The sequence below is a fragment of the Lissotriton helveticus genome, chromosome 8, assembly GCF_964261635.1.
Source record: "Lissotriton helveticus chromosome 8, aLisHel1.1, whole genome shotgun sequence".
Classification (NCBI taxonomy): domain Eukaryota; kingdom Metazoa; phylum Chordata; class Amphibia; order Caudata; family Salamandridae; genus Lissotriton; species Lissotriton helveticus.
The window spans coordinates 1,173,966,502-1,173,988,074 of record NC_136069.1 but is presented as its reverse complement, the minus strand read 5'-3'; the positions used below and the strand labels follow the sequence as shown (position 1 = coordinate 1,173,988,074).

Here is a 21,573-nt window from a genome sequence, read left to right as displayed (position 1 = left end):
TTGCTTGTTGGCAAATAGGGTCCCAAAACACGTGCTGGCATTGTCATTAACATAATTTGCATGTATCATGCCAATTGGCAAATTCTGATATTTTCTGATTATGCAATGCTCGAATGAATATTCCCACTATGCACACACAAATTCACATTTGCACAATATACGACGCTTACTAAGAATTTTATTCCAGGATGTAAATGTGTGCATTGTATAGTATACTTTTGGATGTTTTCCTAAACAATCATGGTGCCTCTACAATTGGCTTGCAAGACATACACATGGATTTACATCACCAAGGTAGTGGTGCCCCAGCACTAGAGACTACAATGGAATCTAATGGTGCAGGCCCTTTAATGTAGGCTGGAGCTGAAGGGGCAGCCTTATATTTTTTCTCAATTCAGGGGTTGATGGTTCGAGGTCTAACTGGGTCTTTAAAGACTTCTGGCGCGTGCTTAATAACACCTTTAAGTATGGGTAAAATCAAAGTGGACCTTTGTGCGTTGGTAAAGGTATCGAGGAGGAAGTCTTCTTCTACTGGGTCAATATGTAGGTCAACCCCATGGTATTGGGCAGCCCTATGTACTAGTTGGTTAAATCTCATAGTATTCTCTGGTGGGGAAGGCCTGGAGGGATATATATTGTCTTGTGGGACGTTAGAGACATCTGGGGTGCTATAATCATCCCAAGGATCAGGTGAGCCAGGATGACTAGAATGATCTGGTGGTTCACTGTCTGCACCACCCCCTGTGTCATCAGAGGTGTCATCCCTGTTATCATTGTTTGCTAACGGAGTAGGAGAAGGTGTAGGGGAGTGATGGGGGAGGAGGTGGTGAAGGGATATGAGGTGGAGGAGGAGATGGAGAAGGTATCCTTAAAGGAGAGGTTGCAAAGTCCTTTTTCTTTGGATGAGGAGCAGGTGCAGGCGTGTCCAATGGTCGTTTTTTAGAACTAAGAGTTAGTCGATCAGTTTTTGTATCTTTAACCAGAGTCTTTTGTGTAGGGTCTGGATGGAATAAGTCCTCTGTGGGAGGTAGATCTTTTGGTGCCGAGGGCTTTCTCAGCGCAGAGCTGGGAGGGTCTTTCGGCTTTGAAACATGTCCTCTAGCAGTGTCTATAGCCGGTGGAACATTTGTCTTTGTCGGCTCCGATGGTTGTGTCGGCTCCAATGTTTTTGACGGCTCCGATGGTTTTGTCGGCTCCGATGGTTTTGTCGGCTCCGAAGCTTGGGAGTCTGGTGGCAATCTCTTGCTCAGCTCCATGTGTGTTTTTGGTGCCGAGGAGCTGGTGCGAGTCTTCGGCCCAGAGTGCTTAGGTGTGGAAGCAGCTGGCGTGGAGGAAGACTATGCTTTTTTTTCGGTGCCAGTAGGTGTGCACCGGCACTAGGGGTAGGCTGACTTGAGCCCGAGTCGCATAAAGGCTTATTAGGCTTCTTTGCCGAGCTCGAAGGCAGGGCATGGGAAGCAGTGTCTCTGTGTGTACCTGGGCGCGAGGGTCTGACCGTAGCCTTTTTAGAAGGTGTCAAGGAAGGGTCGGGGTCGACGTTCTTAGTTACGACCCTCTGTGTCGGAGTGTTGTCCTCGACGTCTGAATCTTCGGCCTCTGAGTTACTGTCAACGCCATGTTCTTGTTGTTGCTCTGGGACGTCGACACCCTCTTCAAAGATATCGTCTCGGATCAAAGCATTGTTCTTCGAGGTCGTTGTCCCGGATCGTCTTCTTGGAGCGGAAAGAGGCACATGCGGAACAGTCTCTGGCCTCATGCACCGGTGAGAGGCAAAGGTTGCACACCTCATGGAGATCGGTGTGGGGAAACTTCGACCCACATCGAGGACACTTTTTAAATGCGTCCTTTCCATGAGCTGGAAGATGAGGCCTAGGTAGGCCTGAAGGCCTTAGTCGACGACCGGAATCGAAGACTTTGGAAACAATACCGTTGAAGCTGGTGAGGATTGCGCGCCGAAGGAAAATTGGTTCCAACACGGAGCGCAGGAAACAAATCCGAGCCCGGTGGCGGAAAAAAACAATCTAAGGATGGAGCCGATGCCCATTATTGTCCAAAGGAAGAGTCCCATGACTTCCAAAGACTTTTCAAGACAAAAACAACTGCAGACATCCAGGCCCAACTCTAGGTGGCGATCTATGCACAGTGTGTAATCTGCAGCTCATATGCCTCGAACATAAAGATCTGCTTTTCAATTTTAAACAATCTTCAATGGTCACCTTATTCACCCTATCAAAATACAGTTGCCCTTCAGCACATTCAACCCTGCTCTGGAGTAGGGGATGACAATTTCAACCTCAAAGATCAATGCATATATTCTGCCAGTGGACCCTTGTATTGCAAGTTGTAACATTTTCTTGTATGTTGCAAGAAGCACATCTCTCTGGTAAATGGCTTAACCAATATAACTTCCTCTCTGTCTGTGTGCATAGTGCCCATTTAATTGAAGCATGCAACCATGCAGACTCACTGGAGTCAGAAATTCCAAATCCACAGGACTACAGCAAAACCATGAGATGAGTAGTAATGACCAACTGCAAGACCATGATGAACAAAATCCAGCTGAGCAATCTGTGGATGTAAACTACTGTAATGTGAAAGACCAACAAACATTTCCCAGGTCATGGCACACGCCTAAATTTCTACAGCCAGCTTGCTACACATAAGAGTCCCCTTCTCACTTGTTGAATTCCACAAGACGCTGAAGGCATGAATTTGAGCAGTCCCACTTGGCCCTTGGTTTGGCTATACTCAGCTGCTCAGCGCCAGGATACCATCCCAGGTGATCATGCAAGAAGTCTGTGTTCCGAGAAATCTGTAGGACCACCATGCTGTTAACGCACGTTTTCCAAATGTTTTCCAAGGCTAATATTTCATAGAGAAGGGAAGTCTTTTTCCAAGACTAGAGACTAGAAAGGATCTGTTGAAGGTATTATGGAGGATGTTGAGTAGCTCAAGAAGATCCAAGAGAGAACAGAGTCCCGAGGGTCAGAGCCACAAAAAACGATCAACCAAGTTTCACTGTTGTGAGCATCTTTTAGTCCCTTGTAACTCAAGGGTATTGTCAGGGTTTGGAAATATCTTTTACCGTAAGCAGAGATCTATTAATTGTTTTGCTTTACTACAACCTCTTCATAAGCAATATGGCTGGCCACTTTGCAACTTTTAGTTTACACATACCTGTTACTTGACTGCTAGAATTTTATATTAAGTGATGTTGAAATCAATGTTTGCATTGGTTTTTAAAATTCTTCTACACAGAATTTAATTTATTTATACTAAAACAGTAATAATGAAAACAGGGCAGGTATAATAAAATCTAATTAATGATTTGTAAGTCTCCTTGGATATACACCTGCCTAGACAATTCTGGTGAAATATATGGCCTCCAAATTTGTAATTAATTACACATTAATACTTACCAGGTCAGCATACTTTTTACAGAGAGCTGCCAACTTCTCCTCTGGACTGCACAGTGTGTTCAAGGCCTGCATTAGTAATAGGACTTCTTTCCCTAAGGGATTTAAAACAATATTTTAAGAACTGGAGGAGTGGTTTATGTTGTGCCAATTTACACTGACAATCAATAAATATTGAAACGTAACACAATATTATGTAGGCAGTATTTTGAACAATCTGAAATCAAAGTACAAAGAACAATTAAGAACTGGAATCCTAGATTTGGCTCCAACATGTTCCTGCACAATCTCTTGTATGCTGCATAGCAAGTTAAGGTTTGAACCACCCCATGCAACGAAGACAAGGAATGACTACTACTGAAGAACTACACATAGTATAAATTTGCCAATTAGATTTTTTTAACCTTTCTCTTCCCAATCAACTGCGGCCTTCTTCAAAGGCAACCTTTTGACTAATATGTAAAATCTTATAACAGAAATGTTAGAACAGTTGGAATGGAATGCTCTTATTTAACCTTTTACTAGGTAGAAGCTACTAATGTCCCACTGCATGAGCCCAGAGAGCCAATAGATTGGAGAGCCCCCGAGCTTTAATCACCTGCAAGGTAAGGGTTATAAACTCAAGATCCAGAGCCCAATATTGGGTTTGTGATTTGCAGGTTTATTCAAAGACAAATTTCAATTAGCCTACAGAAAGCCCAAAATTCAAGCTGTCTCTCTAGATAGTATTCAGATAGCATCTATATGGTGGTTCTCTGCTTCAATTACCTTTTCTGTTTTGGGCTCTGGAAGCAATTTGCGACATAAAATTGCAGGTATTATGTGGGTGGGCGTTTTTGGGAAGCAGGGAGTTACAAAAATGATTACATAAAATTCCAGTCCGTTGTCTTTTCTACCTCTTTACTTCTGGCTCTTTCTTTTAAAAATGTTTGCGTCTGTCTTAAGATATTTTTTTCACTCCCTCCACCTCACACACAAATTAGCACTTGCTTTCTTTAAAAGTATCCGTGACTTTCATTTTTTGATTCTTTAAATATTAGCCTTACCCAGTTCTCTGGCTATTTCCTTGTCAGTCATTTCTGTGACACTACTGTCTTTCACAACCTAACTAAAAAAGCTTTTTATTGGTTCAGGTTCTTCTTATTAGACATCAAATGTATTAGCCTTCCAATTCTCCTTGGTACGTCAATTAAGGGCAGTTTTTCCTCCAGGTGCAATCTACATACAATCTTGACCCCCACAAGTAACACCTCCCGGCCTCTTTTTTTTGTCATGAGAACTGTAGGAGAGTGGGGTCTGCAATCCTATGGTCATCCCAGATTTTTGCTTCACTGGTTTACGACTTTCCCTGGCTGTGGGCCTGCTAATCAGACCCACAGCCTAGCTGTTCTCTCTCTAAATTGACAACCATGTACTTTAGGTGCATTTACCAATTGGTACTGGGCCACCTTATCAGTCCCTGTACAGTATACCATAGGTATCCAGGGCATAGCTGTACCCAGGGCCTACCAGGGGCTGCAGCATGTATTATGCCACCCCTGGCTGGCCATCTAAAACGGACACAACTGGTTGCATGACAGCTGGGGCAAGGTGGTGTAATCACCCTTTGCTGTAGATATAGTATACCTATATCTAACCCTAAAAATGGACACATATCCTCCTATCAGTCACTCCTATGGCAGGTCTTATCAATCCTGAAGGCAGAGTGCTTGGAATTATGTGAGATGGTGCTCTAGCATGAGCTGAGCCTGTCTACAGCTTTCGGAACAAAGTCCTTTAGCTGTTTCCATGATAACGCTATACCATATACTCTTAAGTGCATTATCAACCTCGCGGTTAAATGCTAACTCTGGTATAACATTATCAAAACATGTCGAGTAAGGTGTCATACGAATTGGAATACTACCCCCTCGCCAATTCTGGCGACGGGGGTAGCATTCCACCCTTCTAGAGGGGCACGACATGTATGTAACTGAGAACCCCGGTTAAAGTTAACTCGAGCCTTGGCATCACCAAATGGATGCTGCCACCACAGACACAAGTCTGTCCTCCTGCTGCTGCTGGGAGTCCTTCCAGCGAGGGAGGTTTGGACAAAGGGTTTCCTGCCTTGGGAGGTGCTAGCACCACCCCAGACAGGATTTTGTGTATTGGGTAGGACAGGCCTGAAAGGAATGAGACATGCCTGGGGCACACAAGGTGCCCCTGCATACACCGGTTCAAACCAGTTGCTGGGGCACTCCAGCCCCAGCTCTGGCGGGAAACCGGACAAAGGATAGGGGGTTTAACCAACCCCCTTCCTGGACCCACCCAGGGGAGGGACCTAGTCAGTAGTGCAGCCCCCTTTAGTAGGATAAAGGTAGGGGCTGGTCCCATTCCAAATTAGATTATCCTGAACAATTCTACAAGAAGAAACTCTGGACTTCGACGTTCTGCTCCACAGAAGACTGAAGAATCTCCCTTGTGGGCAAGGAGTGTCCACCCTGCAACTGCAGGCACCATCAAGCGTCCAGCGGCTTCACTTTGTCGTCTTCCCTCGAGGATCCAGACTTCAGAGCCCGACGAGACCCGGATTCCCAGACCTCTCCGACCTCAACTCACATCTGCAGCAAACAAGAGACCCGTGGGTGCGACGAGACACGTGGGACCGGCCATCTTGAACGAACCTGCACTTCGCTTCCAGCACGACTCCCGAGGTAAACTCGACTAAGTGCTTTGGGGATTGAGAAGCCCCAGCCCCGAGCAGCCCCTGCACCGAAGATCAGCCCTCCAGCATCCACGAGATCTGCGTGGGGCCCTTCTGCTTGTTTGCTGCTCGAAGCGTTGTCTGGTCACTTGCCGGCTGGCTAGTGGCCTCCTAGACGACGAACCTTTGAATCTTTGCTGCTGGTCTGGTTGCTCCAGACTGGCCCTTGCTCCCTTCCAAAAGAGGGGCACCCCGGACTCTCCTAGTCCGCACCAGACGCCTTTTCCACTCACCGCGTGGGTTGCCTTTGCCAAGGCCTGTTGACTCCAATTCCGGATCCGACACCGCCGACAGCGAGAGCCTGCGTGGGACAGCTTGTGCCTCCATCCTGGTCGTCGAAGACACCTCCTGATCCACGTGGCTGCAGAGTCAAGCCTCCACTCTTCACCTGATCGCGACGACAGCATCTGGTTCCTTCCTGGTTCCACACCGGTCACTGGCTAGTGACTTTGAACACTCTCCCCTCTGCTTTCAGGTCCTCTTCTTCACCGATCCACCCTTGGATCGCACCGGACATCTTCCTCCTGGTCGCCTGCAGCATCTTTTCTTTCAGGCTCCATTGACTTCAACGCGAGAACCCGACACACTTTGGCACCTATGCACCCGCAGCCCGTGGGTGAGGTAACGAGAGTATTTCGGTGCTCAAGGGTAGTTTAACTTTCCTAGTGTCCAGTTCCACATCGTTTTAGTCCTAACTAGTCCGGATTGTCCGTACTCACCTTCTACTTGAACTGTACTGTCCATAGACGTTGTTACGCATCTCGCGTGTGAGTTCACACTGCACACGCGTTCCGTGGGCCTCCTATTACTTACCTAGAGTTAGTGTAGCGTGGTCCCATCGATCCTGCAGCCTCTGGACAGCTCCATTTCTTCTATCGACTTTCACATTCCACTTACTTAGTATATGGTTTGTCGTGCCCCTAGGGCACCATTGTAATTTTGTGCAACTTGTCGTATTTTTCTTAAGAGATTGTCATGTGCTTAGCCCTCTGACCTCAAAGAGTTCAGAGGTGTTGTTATTAATAAATATACTGTTTATCTTCATAACCTGTGTGGTGTCCTTTCATCTGGTATTCAAGGGGTTATATTGTGGTAAAACAGCTGGCTTCACATGCCAAAAGAGTTTAGCCTAAGACTGCTTTGTCCATGCTACCATTAGGATAGCTGGTCTATAAGGTTGACTTACAACCAATCACCATAAGGGTTGTGTGGACTGATACAAGGTGATCACTAGAACTAGTGAGCATCATATATCAGGCCAACTTCTCACAAGAACGTACAAGATTTTTCCAAAGTGGTAGGAAGAAAAGAAAAACAAATCCGGTGCTACCAACTCAAAACCTATCTGGGAAGTCATGACGTTCAACAAGGTCATGGTGGGTCCAGGACCTGAGGATGAATCATAGGTTTACCCATTTTGGTTTATTGAGCAACACACGAATTCGAAATTACTTATTGTCTAAGTAAAAAGCAGCCACTTCTCCCCTGTGCAGTTCAGTTAAGAAATAAAGCAAGATCCCATCAATCTCCGTAATAGACAACAGGAAGCTTATTGCAACACAGCAAAATAACATAAGCCTATGAAATTGGTGAACCATAGTTTGTGCTCACTACATTAGAGGAGCCAATTACGATACACCTCAACACCATTCTCAGCAGTACAGTCAGATATCGTCATTGCCTGCGCTACGGCCACTCTGGCTTCCCCATATAGGTTAAACAAGCATTTGCAATGCAATAGGTCTCGATTTTACTAGAGTTTGAGCTATTGGTATTGCAAATGACAATGCCTATTTTTGTTTTGTTTTTTAAAACAAATAAAAGGCATGGTAATTTACAATGCCAATAGCTAAAACGCTTGTAAATGCGAGACCTGTTGCATTGCAAATGGTTGTTTAAGTTTAAAACTGAGCGCTGCGCTGATTCAAGGACAACGCCCTCAATTTCTTTTCGCGGTGTCCTTGAAGCGGTGCCGCGCGCAGTTGTAAAGTTTAAAAAAACAGAGCGGAGTGTCCCTGAAGCGGGCACCATGCTCACTATGAAAGTAAACAAATTAAACTGAGCGCGGTGTCCCAAAAGTGGACGCCACGCTCCACATGAAAGTTAAATAATATTAAAATGATCGTGGTGTCCCTAAAGCGGGCGCCGCGCTCATCATGCAACTACCAAAAAGCAGCTGCCAGTGTCCCCATCAGTGCCAATAAAAGAAATAGTGCTTACCCCCTAGATAAAGCGGGCCGTGTAATGAGCCAAGTCAAAGGTCCAGTCGTTATGGGCGGTAATAAATGGACAAGGCAGAACTAACCAGCCCATTTACGAATAAGAAGCCACCTTTCAAGAAGGACAATGACACAAAGCCAATGACAAATATGGGCAGAGTGTGGGCAGGGCTGCTAGTGCATACCCCAATACAGCATGCAGCGAGTGCGCACTGCCGCTAGGCTCAACCTAAAAATGGTCCCAAGCTGCCTGTACCTGTATGAAAACAGTAACACTCTCACTCTCCTAACTATGTAGCTGTGCAGGATGACATAAGAAAGTAGAAAAGTTCTGACACAACAGCTCCTTCGCTGACTCTTACCTCATACTTCTTGTAGGAAGTTTAGTGTCTTTATGCATCACTAGCTCAGACCCACTGCAAGTTCAAGTACCTCTGATGAATAAAGGCAGGCATGTCTGGCACATCTTTCCCCTTCTTTCAAGGGCAGTAACCTCATCAGCCTAATCCGGTTAGCTCTTTTTCGACCTCAGACTAACTGCATATGTGCCATGACTCCAACATAGCTCTTTCAAAAGTGACATTTTCATGTGCCTCCTTCTGAAAAGGCTGTAGTTCATCTTTTTTAGGGTTTCAACTCTGGTTTCTGGTGCCTTAAATCCTTGATTACACATCCTCAAAGCAAGCCACCATTTGTACTATCCTCTTGTCTATCCTGGTCACGGATGTTTTTCAATGTGTTCATTTTCGCCACATCTCCCTGGGTCAGATGGGCAACTCAAGGCAGCTTCCAAGAGCCAGTGCACGGAAGTCACGAGAGTAGGCGTGAAGGCCCAGGTAAAACCGAAGTAGAAATACTATTTGCCTAAACATACACTTCCTGTAGTCCTAGGCCATCATATTGGCAGTACGTCTTTTTGTTTTAAGGGCCCTGGATATAAGCGAGAAAGTCCGCAAAATATGTGTACGGAGGGACAATCACAGTCGGGACCTCATTCAAACGTTCCTTCCAAAGAAAATGGACCATATATCCTGCCGACGGGAGTGACGAGGGGGCCTTCACGCCTACTCTCCTGACTTCCCTGCACTGGCTCTTGGAAGCCGCCTTGGAGTGTAACGGTGTATACCCTTTACTTATTTCGAGGAATGACAGTCTTTTAGGATGCCTATCCTGCACCGTCAAGACTTTAGGTTAAGGAAGTAGCATGTACCCCTAGAGTTGTAAGACAGTCTCTCAGCCCCGCCATACACACTGTATTTTACACCTATATTGTTTGATGACCACCCCTGAGTCACGAATATTGATTAAAGCATTAAATGTGCGCCCTGAAAAAGGAATTTTTATAATGCCTTTTGGTACTTTCCGAAACGCGCGTCAGCGCTTTCCTTCTGCTTGTGTTTTTGTATGGTATATTTGTGAATTGTATATTCTTGTTCTTTGTAATGTCTGATGTTCTCCACTTTCTGTAATTGAACGTGTTTTGGATTTATTTAATGTATTTGCTTTTTGTTTGCTGGATATATAGTGTGTTGTCTATTTTTGAATATTGTTAATTATGGGCTGGATTTGTTTTGTGTTTCATGAATATTTGTGCAAAGTTTATATGATTATAATGCAATGTGATATATTGTGTGCTCTCATGAATGAATTTATCTGTGTTCTGTCTGACTCTTTTTAAAGAAAATGATAAAATATTTAATAATGACAAATAAATAAATAAATCAGTTAAGCTGTTCTGTGGGTGAACTTTTCAATATTCTGGAGCAATTTACCTTGTTTAATTAAGGTGGGGACATTTTCTTATGTTCTTTAGGGGGTTCCGTGTGTATACACATTAACAAGCTCTCAGTGAAACAGTCACAATCGCCGTGCTATCCTCGTGCATCAAAAATGTTGGATCGGAATGAATCCTGCCTTCTAATCGGCCTCGACCTATCGCCAGCTTTCGATACATTTAAGCAGGACAAATTAGTACATTTACTGGAACATAGGATGGGGTTATCGGAGTTCGTCCTAAACTGATCTGCCTAGTTTCTCCACAATAGAACTCAAGGATCCAAGGTTTATCAGTCCTTGTCTAAGTCCAACTGTTCAGACTAGGGTTACCACAGGGGTCCACGGTGTCACGCACTCTCTTTAACCTGTTCATGGAGCCCTTAACTGAAATGATCCAACATCCAATATTACATATAGCCAATGACACCCAATTGTACCTTAAAGTCTCCTCCTCCACACAGGTCCCTTAAATTAACTCTACAAAAACCCAGCAGTGGCTTGCATGCAACCACGTCAAACTAAACGCTCTCAAAACTGAATTACTCTTAATCGCCCCACCAAAACAGTCACCAGATATCGAAGAATGGATGAAGCAACTAAGAGTTCTTTACGATTTAACACAGATTATAGATGTTGCAACATCACTGGGAATAACTCCAGACAAATACTTGAACACGCAGGAGCACATCAGTGCTGCCACCAAAGGAGGGAACTTCCAAATGAACATCTTAAAAAAAATAAAACCCTTCCTCCCCCAAAATGACTTAAAAGTTTGCAAAGCAAGCCCTAGTGATTTCTAGGTTGGACTATGGAAGTGCAACCCTCGGCGGCCTACCCAGATCTAAGATGTCTCCTCTAAGAGCCTCTCTTAACTCTGCTGTAAGGCTCATCACAGGATTTAAAAGAAACAATCTCATCACTCTCGATGTGAAATCTCTAAACTGACTACTATATGAAGCAAGGATCCAGTTACAAAACTGCCTGCATTACCCATAAAACCCTACACTTCAACACCCCAAGATACCTTGTCCAAAAACTGGAGATATCTGGCGGCTACAGATCCTCTAGAATTACCAGCACATTACAGTTGAAACCACAGAAATTCAATAAAAAGAAAATTTACAACCAAGCCTTCTCGGATATCACCCCGAGAATTTTGAACTACTTGCTTCGTGAAATCAGACTGAATCGCTCAACTGCATCATTCAAAAAGAAAGTTAAAGTACTATTGATGAACACATTTCTGCCCTAGAACCAAGGAACTCTACTCTCCGGGCCGGAAATGACAGGTTGACTACAAACATATTACTCGCCTGCTACGATCGTGTTTTGATTTATCAGATTAGTCCTGGAGGTGGTCCCTCCTTTTACTGGGGATTTACCACTTCCAAACTGGTCTCAAATATGTTGTTGTTTGCACTACAGGTTTCTTCCTTTGGACAATTTGTAAAGCGCTTTGATACCCCCACAGGTCATGTTTGCTCTATATAATCTTTTAAAATAAATAAAATAAGCATGGGGTACAGAAATTATTCACATCGGCTTTTTTAGCTATTCTATAGCAGAGTGTAAAGTAATTCTTCTACATAAAAACAGCATATTTAGATGTTTTCTGTCATCTGAAACTGTAGACTAGTTCAGTACATCGAAAGAAAATCCGCTTTGACGAGGTGCATCAAATATGGCACAAGTGTAACTATATATCTACCTACACTGCATACCACTTACATTTATAAAATAGATTCCATTGATACATCAACATAATCACAGGGGTCAAGGGGAGATTAATGGATGGCACCCTAGAATTTTAGGAGATTTGCTAGTTATTTGTATGAGGTAGAACTGGGTTTAGTCAAATGACTTCGAATACAGCAAGGGATCTATTCAGTTAACCTGCAGTTACCAGTAAGAGAGAGGCACACCGTCATCAAGAACAAGGGAAGTCGGGAAATAGTTTACAGGAATACATTTCTCACAAAAGGGCGTGGCTTGGCATCCGCCGAGATAGCCGTACACTAGCTGAGCGCTGCGCCGTACGCTGGAATAAGCCTCAACATACGCACAGAATCCGCAATCCTGTGGTTCCTAGGAACATTAAAATTACAACGGTCCACCCGGATGTCCAGCGGAGACAATCTGTTGGTCTCCCCTCCCCCAGAGTGGAGTTGGTGAAGATCGGGGCAAGCGGCCTAGTTTCCCACGTGGTTGAACGGTAGTCCGAGCAGGGGAGGTATCTGACGGAATGTGGGTCGTAAGCAGTCAACACCCTGCTTCACCGAGATCCTTGCGAAAGAGAAGCTGTGGCAGTGGTGACTGAGTACAGAGGCGGCTTATGTGACAGTCCCAAGGTCGAGGAGGGCGAGAGTTGCCGACAGGGAGGAGTCCGTGGCCTACGGTGAATGCTGGAAGAAGCAAGGAGGTGCCGGTGGAGACTACGGTGAGGACACTGCGGGCCCTCTCCCCCCAAAAAATGAAAAACTGCGGAGTGAGCGGAGCAGAAGAGGCTCCGAAAACGGGACCACACTCTGCGCCTTTCCATGCTCGCCGGCATCGAGGAGAGGCCAAGGTTGGGTCGCTGCAAGGATCGGCCCCGAAGACCCTGAGAAAAGTTAGGCCCCGCGTGACAGAAGGGTGGTTGACCACCTGGGACACGGAAAAATAAATGCAGATCAGCAGAACAGAGGCAGCTTTGGGATGGGACACAGTGGTGGAACAATGATCTCAGCTGGATTGTACCCAGCCGAATATAAACTACAACAGCTTGTTGGTGCACTCTAGGCTCGCGTGGGTGACCGCTGCACATGGACAGAGGTAAACGCCCAATCTAATGAAATGGTGAAGCTCAAAGGAACGGGGATGCACCAATCGACCAAAATGGACAAATATGTAGTCCAAAGGACACAGATGGCAGCGGAAGGGAGTGTAGTGAAGCCGCCAGCAGTAGAAGAACCCGCCTTTGGGGCAATAATGGCATCATTAAGGGACTTGAAGAGCACGTTGGAGTCCAACATCGACACAGTGACAACTGAAGCCAATCTTTTAAGAACAGACCTCCAAAAACTCAGCGAAAAGGTAACAAAAGCGTAAGTTCATAAAGACCAGCTCTAGTCCACCACAAAACGCTTGGAGACACAGGTGTGTCAACAGGCCGTGGCACCTTGTCTGGCACAACTAGAGGGTCAAGAAGGGACAACATAAGAGTGGTGGGGTAACACAGGGGCTGAGGGCCCTAGTGTGGACTTTTTCCTAGAAGACTTTCTACTGAATACATTACTCCCCCAATCACCTGTTGAAAATTTCTCGGTTGAGAGAGCACATTGGGCACCAGTAACCCCACCCAAGCCAGGTGCCCCTCTACGCACGATAATTGCAAGGATCTTTAATTACTGTGACGGGGACGCAATTCTCCAAGCAGCGAGGGCGATAGGAGATCTACATTACGAAAACATATTGGTTCGTTTCCATCTTGATTTTACTTGGCAGGTCCAGAGACTTAGCACGTAGCTTCGAAGCTGTGAAAAGACAACTGAAAGAGAATTGTCTCAAATATATGATGCTCTTCCCTGCAAAGCGTCAGTGTAAGCAGAGGGAAAGAAATAGCATTTTGGACCCCCCCCACCGAAGAGGCCTGGCAACGGCTGGAGACTTTGTGTGTTGCTGATCGAGGTGGAGGAAACTGGGCAAGGAGAGATCGCAGGGGCAACAAGGGACAGGACCCCCTGAAGATCCTCAAAGGAAACCCCGAAAGTTGTGTCAGAGACATTATGATGGGAACTTAAGGGACTAAAGTCTTATGTATGTACTCCCAGTTCACAGAACTGGGAGTTGTACGGTTTCTGCTGAACTAAAGTCCGAGACCTACAAGTTAGAAGATTGCTGGTGCGTGGAAACTATGGGGTGTAATAACATGTAGATATCTGTGTGGCATTAAGGTCAACAGCTGAATTAAATACAACTCAGGATTATATATAATAGAGAGATAGGATATAAGGATAATAATGCATATCATCATGGGTCATTGACGGCAGAGCTAGAGTACCCACTATATTGTTAATCGGTGTTGTTTGGGCGATAGGCGCTCTGCAGGTTGGGATTGTGGGGAGTTGAGAAAATATCTAGCAGGGTTGTAGGGGGGGGGATTTGTTTAACAATTAGGGAATGTTTAGTTGTTATAGGATTGCAGATGTTTGGAATTAAAGTGCTCAATTACAGAGGGGCCGGTAACAGGTTGCATTTTGAGGAAGACCAGGGGACGGAGGTATCACAACCCACGGTCTGGGGAGACACGATTATAAAAATAACCCACTCAATAGTTAAATAACTGGGGTGCAGCGGCAGTCCTTCAAAATCTGGTCATGCAATGTCAATGGCCTCATTGGTAAGATATAGCGAACAGTGGTTTTACAGTTCATAAAGAGGTAAGCCCCTGATGTTATTTTACTGCAGGAAACACACCTTAAAGGGAAGCATTGTAAAGCGATAGAAAAATCTAGATACACACTGGTGGTGCATGCGGGACAAACTGCTGGTTCCAAGGGGGTTGTGGTCTTTTTCAACAAAGCACTGCCCTTTATCCCCGCAAAGAAATTAACTGATTCTCTAGAAAGATTTTTTTTATTTTTATTTATTTTTGAAGTTTTCTATAGCGCTGGCCAGACCCGAGGGTATCGGAGCGCTTTACAGAGAATGGAGAGAACACAAGTATAGAACAATAAAGCAAAATAGAATCATACATGTTCAGAGATTAAAAATTGTGTAGCGCCCAAGGTGTGACTTTGAGGTAGCGCGGTCATAGGTTCAGGGTGTGCTGTTGAGGTGTGCAGTGAATGGAAAGTGGGAGGGCCAGGCTTAACCTCTGCTCAGATTATATACCTCCTAAGCTAACTGCGCATTTGTTAGCACGGTTAGGCCCCCTACTCCTAGAACTGCCAGTTGGAGACTTGGTTCTGGGAGGAGACATGAATGTTGTGATAAAACCTACAAATGGATGTTGGGGAAGGGGTAGCTTCCTGGAGGAGCCTGGGCCCGCTGCAAGACTTTGTGCTGGCTATAGGACTGGCCGACAACTGGCGGCAGCAGCATTCGGAGACCAGGCAATTTACACATTTGTCAGCAGCACATGGGAGCCTGGCTCACATAGATTTGATAATACAGACAACCATTTGGGAGATTTCAGAGCAGCCATTTATGTGGCGTGAGGAGCGTCAGCCAACTCACCAGTTGAAGTGTTGCTCAATGGTCCAGTGAGGGATCATGTTCTACCCCTAAAAATGGCCCACGGTTCTTAAAGGTTAAGAAATTTAAAACAAGCATGAGAGCGGGCAGAGTTATTTTTTTTTTTAAAACGGAGATCATGGAGTTCAACTGAGGTGATATGGGTGGTGCGTAAAAAGATGATCCGAGGCCATGCACTAGCCTCACTGGAACATCAGTTGAAGTTGCGACAGCACTAGCTGAGAACCCTGAAGGAAAATAGTGCTCAGGCTCAGGCACTGACCACCCAACATCACTTATACAATGTGGGAGACAAGGCTAGTAGATTACTAGCGTGGTTAGAAAGACGAGACAGCGGACATGAATGGGTCCCAGAAATATTTGATGGGGAAGTGTAGCTGCACACTACGGGCAGGGCGATCGCAGAGGCGTTCGCAACATATTAGGAGGCTTTAAATACTTCTTCATCTGAGATGTCAGGTGAAGACTATAAGGACTTTCTGAGGGACCCGACTCTCCCCCAGTTCACAAAGGAAGACCGGAGAACATTAAAAGGAGACTTGATAGTAGAGTAACTGAGCACAGAGGTGTGAACCCTGCAGTCAGGGAAGGCAGTGGGGCCAAATTGCCTACCAATGGAGCGGTTTAAATGTTTCAGGGTGCTAAGCAAAATGGTACTCTGCCGGAGGACAACAAAACTGCTATTATAGTAGTAATCCATAAAGATGGCAAACCACTGAGGGACTGCAAGTCGTATAGACCCACATCGCTGCTTAGCTATGAAGACAAAAGTATTGGCCAAGGCTCGGTCGCTTCGTTTGCGAACAGTGATTGTATATATGATTCATACAGATCTATTGGGAATTATGCTGCATAGAAGGACAGGACTAATCTGAGAAGATTATATGAGATCATGCATCTGACCGAAACCTCTTTCACAGAGCCAGAGGCACTGCTGTCCCTGGACGTAAAACTGGTGTTTGATAGTGTGGAATAGTGCGATTTATATGTGGAACTGACACATCTCTGTTTCAGGCACAGATTTATTGGTTGGATCAAGCTCTTATTAACTCAATATCCCGGGTGTTTGCCCTCCGAAATGGTACAAGGCAGAGCGGTCTACTGTCCTCAATGCTTTTTGCCTTGGCCCTCAAGTCACTTGTGGCCTGGGTTTAACACGACCCCCCTCATAATGGGGCATTCCAGATAATAGAGAATGGGGTGAAAGAATTTCACTCTACGGGTACAAAGTCCTGCTTATGTCAGAAAGCCAATGCACTCAACTTTTAGGATATTGCAGATTTTGCACAAATTTGGAAACTATTCACGGTACAGAACCAAATGGGGTAGTCCATATTGTTCCCATTGGTGGGTGGAGTACCAAAGTTGACATCTAGGATTAGGGTCCCAATCGAGATGGTTGGTTTCAAGTACCTGGGGGTCTATGTGACTAGGAAGACACAGGCCTTTTACACTAAGAAGCTTGCCAAGCAGCTGGACCAATTCTGCAGAGATGCCCAACATTGGAGGACACTTCCACTCTCGCTGATGGGTAGGGCAGCCATTTTTAAAGTGACGACTCTCTCACGTCGGTAACATATTTTACAAAATACGCCATTCTGAATCCCACAAGACTGTTTTTTAAAAGATACATTTGGAACAAAGACTATTGTTGTGGAGCGGCTGTACTTTCCTTATAGCTTTACAAACACTGTAGAGATGAGTGTGTGATGGTGGACCGGCAGGGCCAGATATTAAGAAATACTATTGGGCCAACCAGTTGGTAATGGTGAATGATGGGTATTTGGGGATCGAGAGGATCCAGCTCTTAGAGCGAACATAATGGCAATGGGCGACAGGGGATACTCTACTCTCCCATATCGAACAACGGAACTGGATTTGCCTTTCCACACATGGACAGTGGTAGGGATGTGGAGGAAGGCTACAGAATTTCTGGGTTGGGAGGGTAAATTGACAGATCTCACCACTTTGGTACACCGATCTTCATGGGGTGGGGGAGTTATGGGGCTTCATGAAATGCAAGTTAATAGGTCTGGAAAGGATGGGTGAGGTCTGGAGGAGGCAGGCATAGTCTCCTTTGCAACTCTCAAACAGAAATACGAACTGGGGGAAACAGAGTGACTCCGATATTTACACATTGGACATGCACTGCAGGGTCGCCTCCAAGAGGGAGAGTTGTTGGCCGAGGCAAGCCCACTTGAGGGCAGCCTGTTGACGGACCCCTTCATTGACAAGGCGATCTCCACCATCTACAAAAAACTGGAGAATAACTTGGGGAAAGATCTTGGCCCTCTGGATGATGAGGACTGGGTAGAGGCCATAGAGAGCCCAAGGGAGGTGGCCATAAGATCTTGTTTTAGGTTTAAGATTCTGCACAGAACTTATCATACCAGGTCACTGTTAGATCGCATAGGGAGGGCTGAAACTGCATTATGTGAACAGGAATGTGAACAGGAGGGAACCTTTTACCACCTGCTGTGGGACTGCTTACTGATCCAAAGATACTGGGCAGTAGTAGTGCGGGTAATAGTGGAGGCTATGGGTCTGGAGGTCCCTCTAGAAGCTAAGTGGCACCTGCTCCTTATCTCTGATGCTGAAACCTGGCTGAGGTATAAAATAACCTGGCGGGCACTGGCTTCGGCGGTAGCCAAGCGCAATATAGCACAGGGTGGAGGCGGTCGCTTCCCCAAGCGTGGCTGACTGGGAGGTTGACCTTGATTGGTTGACCTTGCTGGCGAGTCGAACATACAATCTATCCAAGTAGAGGACGCCCGAGTAAGTGGGAGGTCTGGGGGAGCTGGTAGGAGTACAGAGGTTTATAGAAGCGGATTAGGGGATGCAGTGCATAATGAACAACTATTTCAGAGAAATATGGGTTGGGGGGGGAGAATTTTGTACAACTGAGATAAGACTGATTGTGCTATTCGTTTGCGGATACAACTACTGTACATTCCGGCCATATGATTGATGTTTAACAGTATTTTAGAATATCAATGTACTGTTGATTGAGCACGGATTAATAAAAAAGTTGTGAAAAATATATATCTCACAAAGTGGATAGACAGTACTTCAGGCCTATAGGTAAGAACAAAAAGATTATTGTTGTTGAAAGGCAGCACAATGAAATTCAGGCACATACAAAGGAATATCAGCAAAAAACAAACGAGGTGACCAATGGAGAATAACCAAACAGTGTATTGTGCACACCTCACTAGCTTTCATATGTCAAGCCTAGCTCCGTTGCAGTTGTTTGCTCTTCCAACCCAACACCACCAGTGGTAACAGGAGAATCACTAGCCTTGTGGATGTGGGCGATACACACATACTGTATGAGATCAGAAAATGGATTCATCAGCAACTGAAAAACTTGTCAAATATTAGTGGCTAACCTAGATGGAATAATAGCTGGCTAGCAAAGAGTGCAATAGAGTCCAACGAATGAATGATGGATTCTCTGTCTCTTGAGCCAGCAGAGAATATTTACACCGAGAAAGGCTTTCTGTTAGAATGTAAACTGGCATAAAAATGAAAACAAATCATCACCAATAGCTGCTGCAAGGCATCTTATTCAGCCTCATGGAGTGCATTCTCTAGATCCCTTTAAAAGGCCAATTTACAAAAAATGTGAAAACGTATGTAATGTCACGCTTTATAAATGAAACGGGGATGACAAGAGAAGTATATTTGATGTGAAGCAGCGGCCTCTCTTTTTGGTCTGACAAGGACATCCCTTTTTAGGTCGAAGCCTATCAGGCAGTGCACAACTGAAAGCTTCACTAGGAATATAATCCACAAATTATTACCACTGGTTTGTGTTTTGTAACTCACATTAGCTTGCTTTCGATTTGCTGACTATTGGTTTTAGGATGTCCATAATGTTTTTCTCCCTCCAGTGGAGCATAGCCCATTTTCCCACTTCTCTGACTGGCTCCTTGCATTCTTCCACGAGTGCTCGTTACTGGGAACTCTATTTGTTGTGAGACACCCCACAAGCGTGTGTGTTTACAGTTGTGTCCCTTGAAAGCTACTTCAGGAAGAAAAAAACGTACTTTATTTCTTGGAAGAGGTTTCCTGCCTACTGTCTTTCTGCTTGACTCGATTCTATTTATCTCTCCACTAATCTTGCAGGCCTGTGAGGAACAATGTACTGTTGACAACCTTGTTTATTTTGGTCAGTGCTCTTTACTAAAACCATAACTTAAACAATCCATATAGTCTATTTCACGCCCATGCCACAGGCGCTTGAAGTAGGGGGCTGAGAGGTGCTGAAGCACCCGCAAAATCTTGTCAAAGTTCAGAAATGAATAAGCAAGTGACAGGCCTTTACCGTATATTTTTATCTTACCACATATGCTGTGCGTTCAAAGACAGGTCAAACGTTAGGCTGTGTCTTCTGATGGAAGGTGGGGTTTACTTTTCTTTCTCAGACTGCAAAGGGAGGACTTATGTGACAATCTTGCTGGTTGTGAGGGGTGGAAAAGGCTGCAGGGTGTTATCTTTTTTCTAGCACAAAATACATTTTAAATGCCAGTAAATGAACTGTACAGATATTTCAGAATTGGGAAAGTACAAATGACACTTTTTTGTAATTTTGAAGTATGATGGAAACAAATATTTTGATTCTCTCAAAGCAAATCAACACACTAAGTGATGCCTATTGCAATACATTATCGTTTGTGATAGTTGTATTAGTAAAACTGTATGTCTGGACAAATGTAATGGTAATATTCAATTGAAAATGTGTTGTCTGTAATGGCAGTGTGCTACCACTCCACGACATTCAACCCCACCCTATCTCCACAACTCTCCACCCAAACCCCCACAACCCTCCACCACAACACCCAACCACACAATACTCCACCTCACGATGCGACACTAAATTTTAGCTATGCTGAACAGCAGCCAAGCTGGTGTCTTTGCCAATGCTGGTCTTCAACTGCAACTCGGAATTGCCTTTGTGTCTCCATAACCTCCAATATCAATTTCATTTCAATGGGCATGTCTTCATAACCGACCCATGTTTTCCTATAACAGTTGCCCAGTGTCCATTTATAATGCGTCCCTGTGCGCATCTCCATCGGCGAGAGCCTGACTCACTCTCTGTATGTACAGACCCCACCTTCCTATAGGCAGTTTCCAACTGCCAAGAGAGTCTGTAAACCACAGAGGCTCTGTTCACCCTAACTCCAATCACCCAGGGCAGTCTCTTTCGTATTAACAGTGTAGTGTAGCTCATGCTAGATTTACAATTTAAATGATTGCTAAAACACTGCAACAAAACCTTCAATATAGCAAACGTGCGTAAAGGAGGCGGTACAGCCAAAAAACTGTCAAGCATCTTTCAATGGTAAATGGCTCAGGGCTATGAATGATTGAAGGAAATAAGCATCTTTCAAAAACTCAGCAGAGTGTACTGCAGCCAAAAACAAATTTTAAAAAAACAGACTGAGTTGGGTACGTGATCAGTCCTGTCCGAAGACGTTTCAAAAGTATCTGGGATAAGCTACTAGTGATCCTAGTTCATCTTGAACGTCTCTGCCTTTAGGGGATTCCCCAACACATTTACATTGTTAACAAGCATTTGCAATGCAATAGGTCTCGCATTAGGAAAGTTTGAGCTATTGGTATTGTAAATGACAATTTTTTAGGTCTCGCCTGTCGATGCGCATCGAGCTTGCGAGACTATTGGGGCTTAAACAGTCTTTAACCAACTTGCAAGGAATCGTAGCGATTCCTTGCAGTGCCCGTGAAATTCAAGCTTAATGCGCATGTGCATTGAGCTTAAAAGCGCGTGCACATGCCCCCAGCCGCCTGCTTGCATGTATTTTCCCTCAGCCGCACTCCTCCCACACCCCCGCTCCGCCCCCTCCCCTGCCTGCCGTGTCGCGTTTCTTCAGTTCCCTTAGCCGCACTCCAGGCCCCTGCTGCTTTCACACCCTCATGCCGCTCTCCCCGCTCCGCCCCCTCCCCTGCCCGCCGTGTCGCATTTCTCCTCCCCCCTCCCCACAGCAATGCCCTCCGTCTTGTTTTACCCGTTTCTTCTTTTCTCTATCTGTCCCGCGTCCCTTTCTCTCTTTGCCTCGCAGCGTCTTTTTTTTTGCTTCTGATGCCCGTATGTTTCTTTACAGTATCTCAAGCATGCCAAAAGTTCTTTTGATTTAAACATAAAAAACGACCATGTCTA

General features: G+C 45.2%; 1 protein-coding gene across 1 annotated transcript in view; it reads right to left on the bottom strand.

Annotated features, from left to right (window-relative positions):
* Positions 1-21,573, bottom strand: part of TXLNG (taxilin gamma) — a 256,979-nt gene that overhangs the window by 185,760 nt on the left and 49,646 nt on the right. The window contains exon 3 of the mRNA XM_078658098.1: positions 3,420-3,511. Coding sequence (XP_078514224.1) covers positions 3,420-3,511 — 92 coding nt within the window. The remainder of the gene's footprint in view (positions 1-3,419; positions 3,512-21,573) is intronic.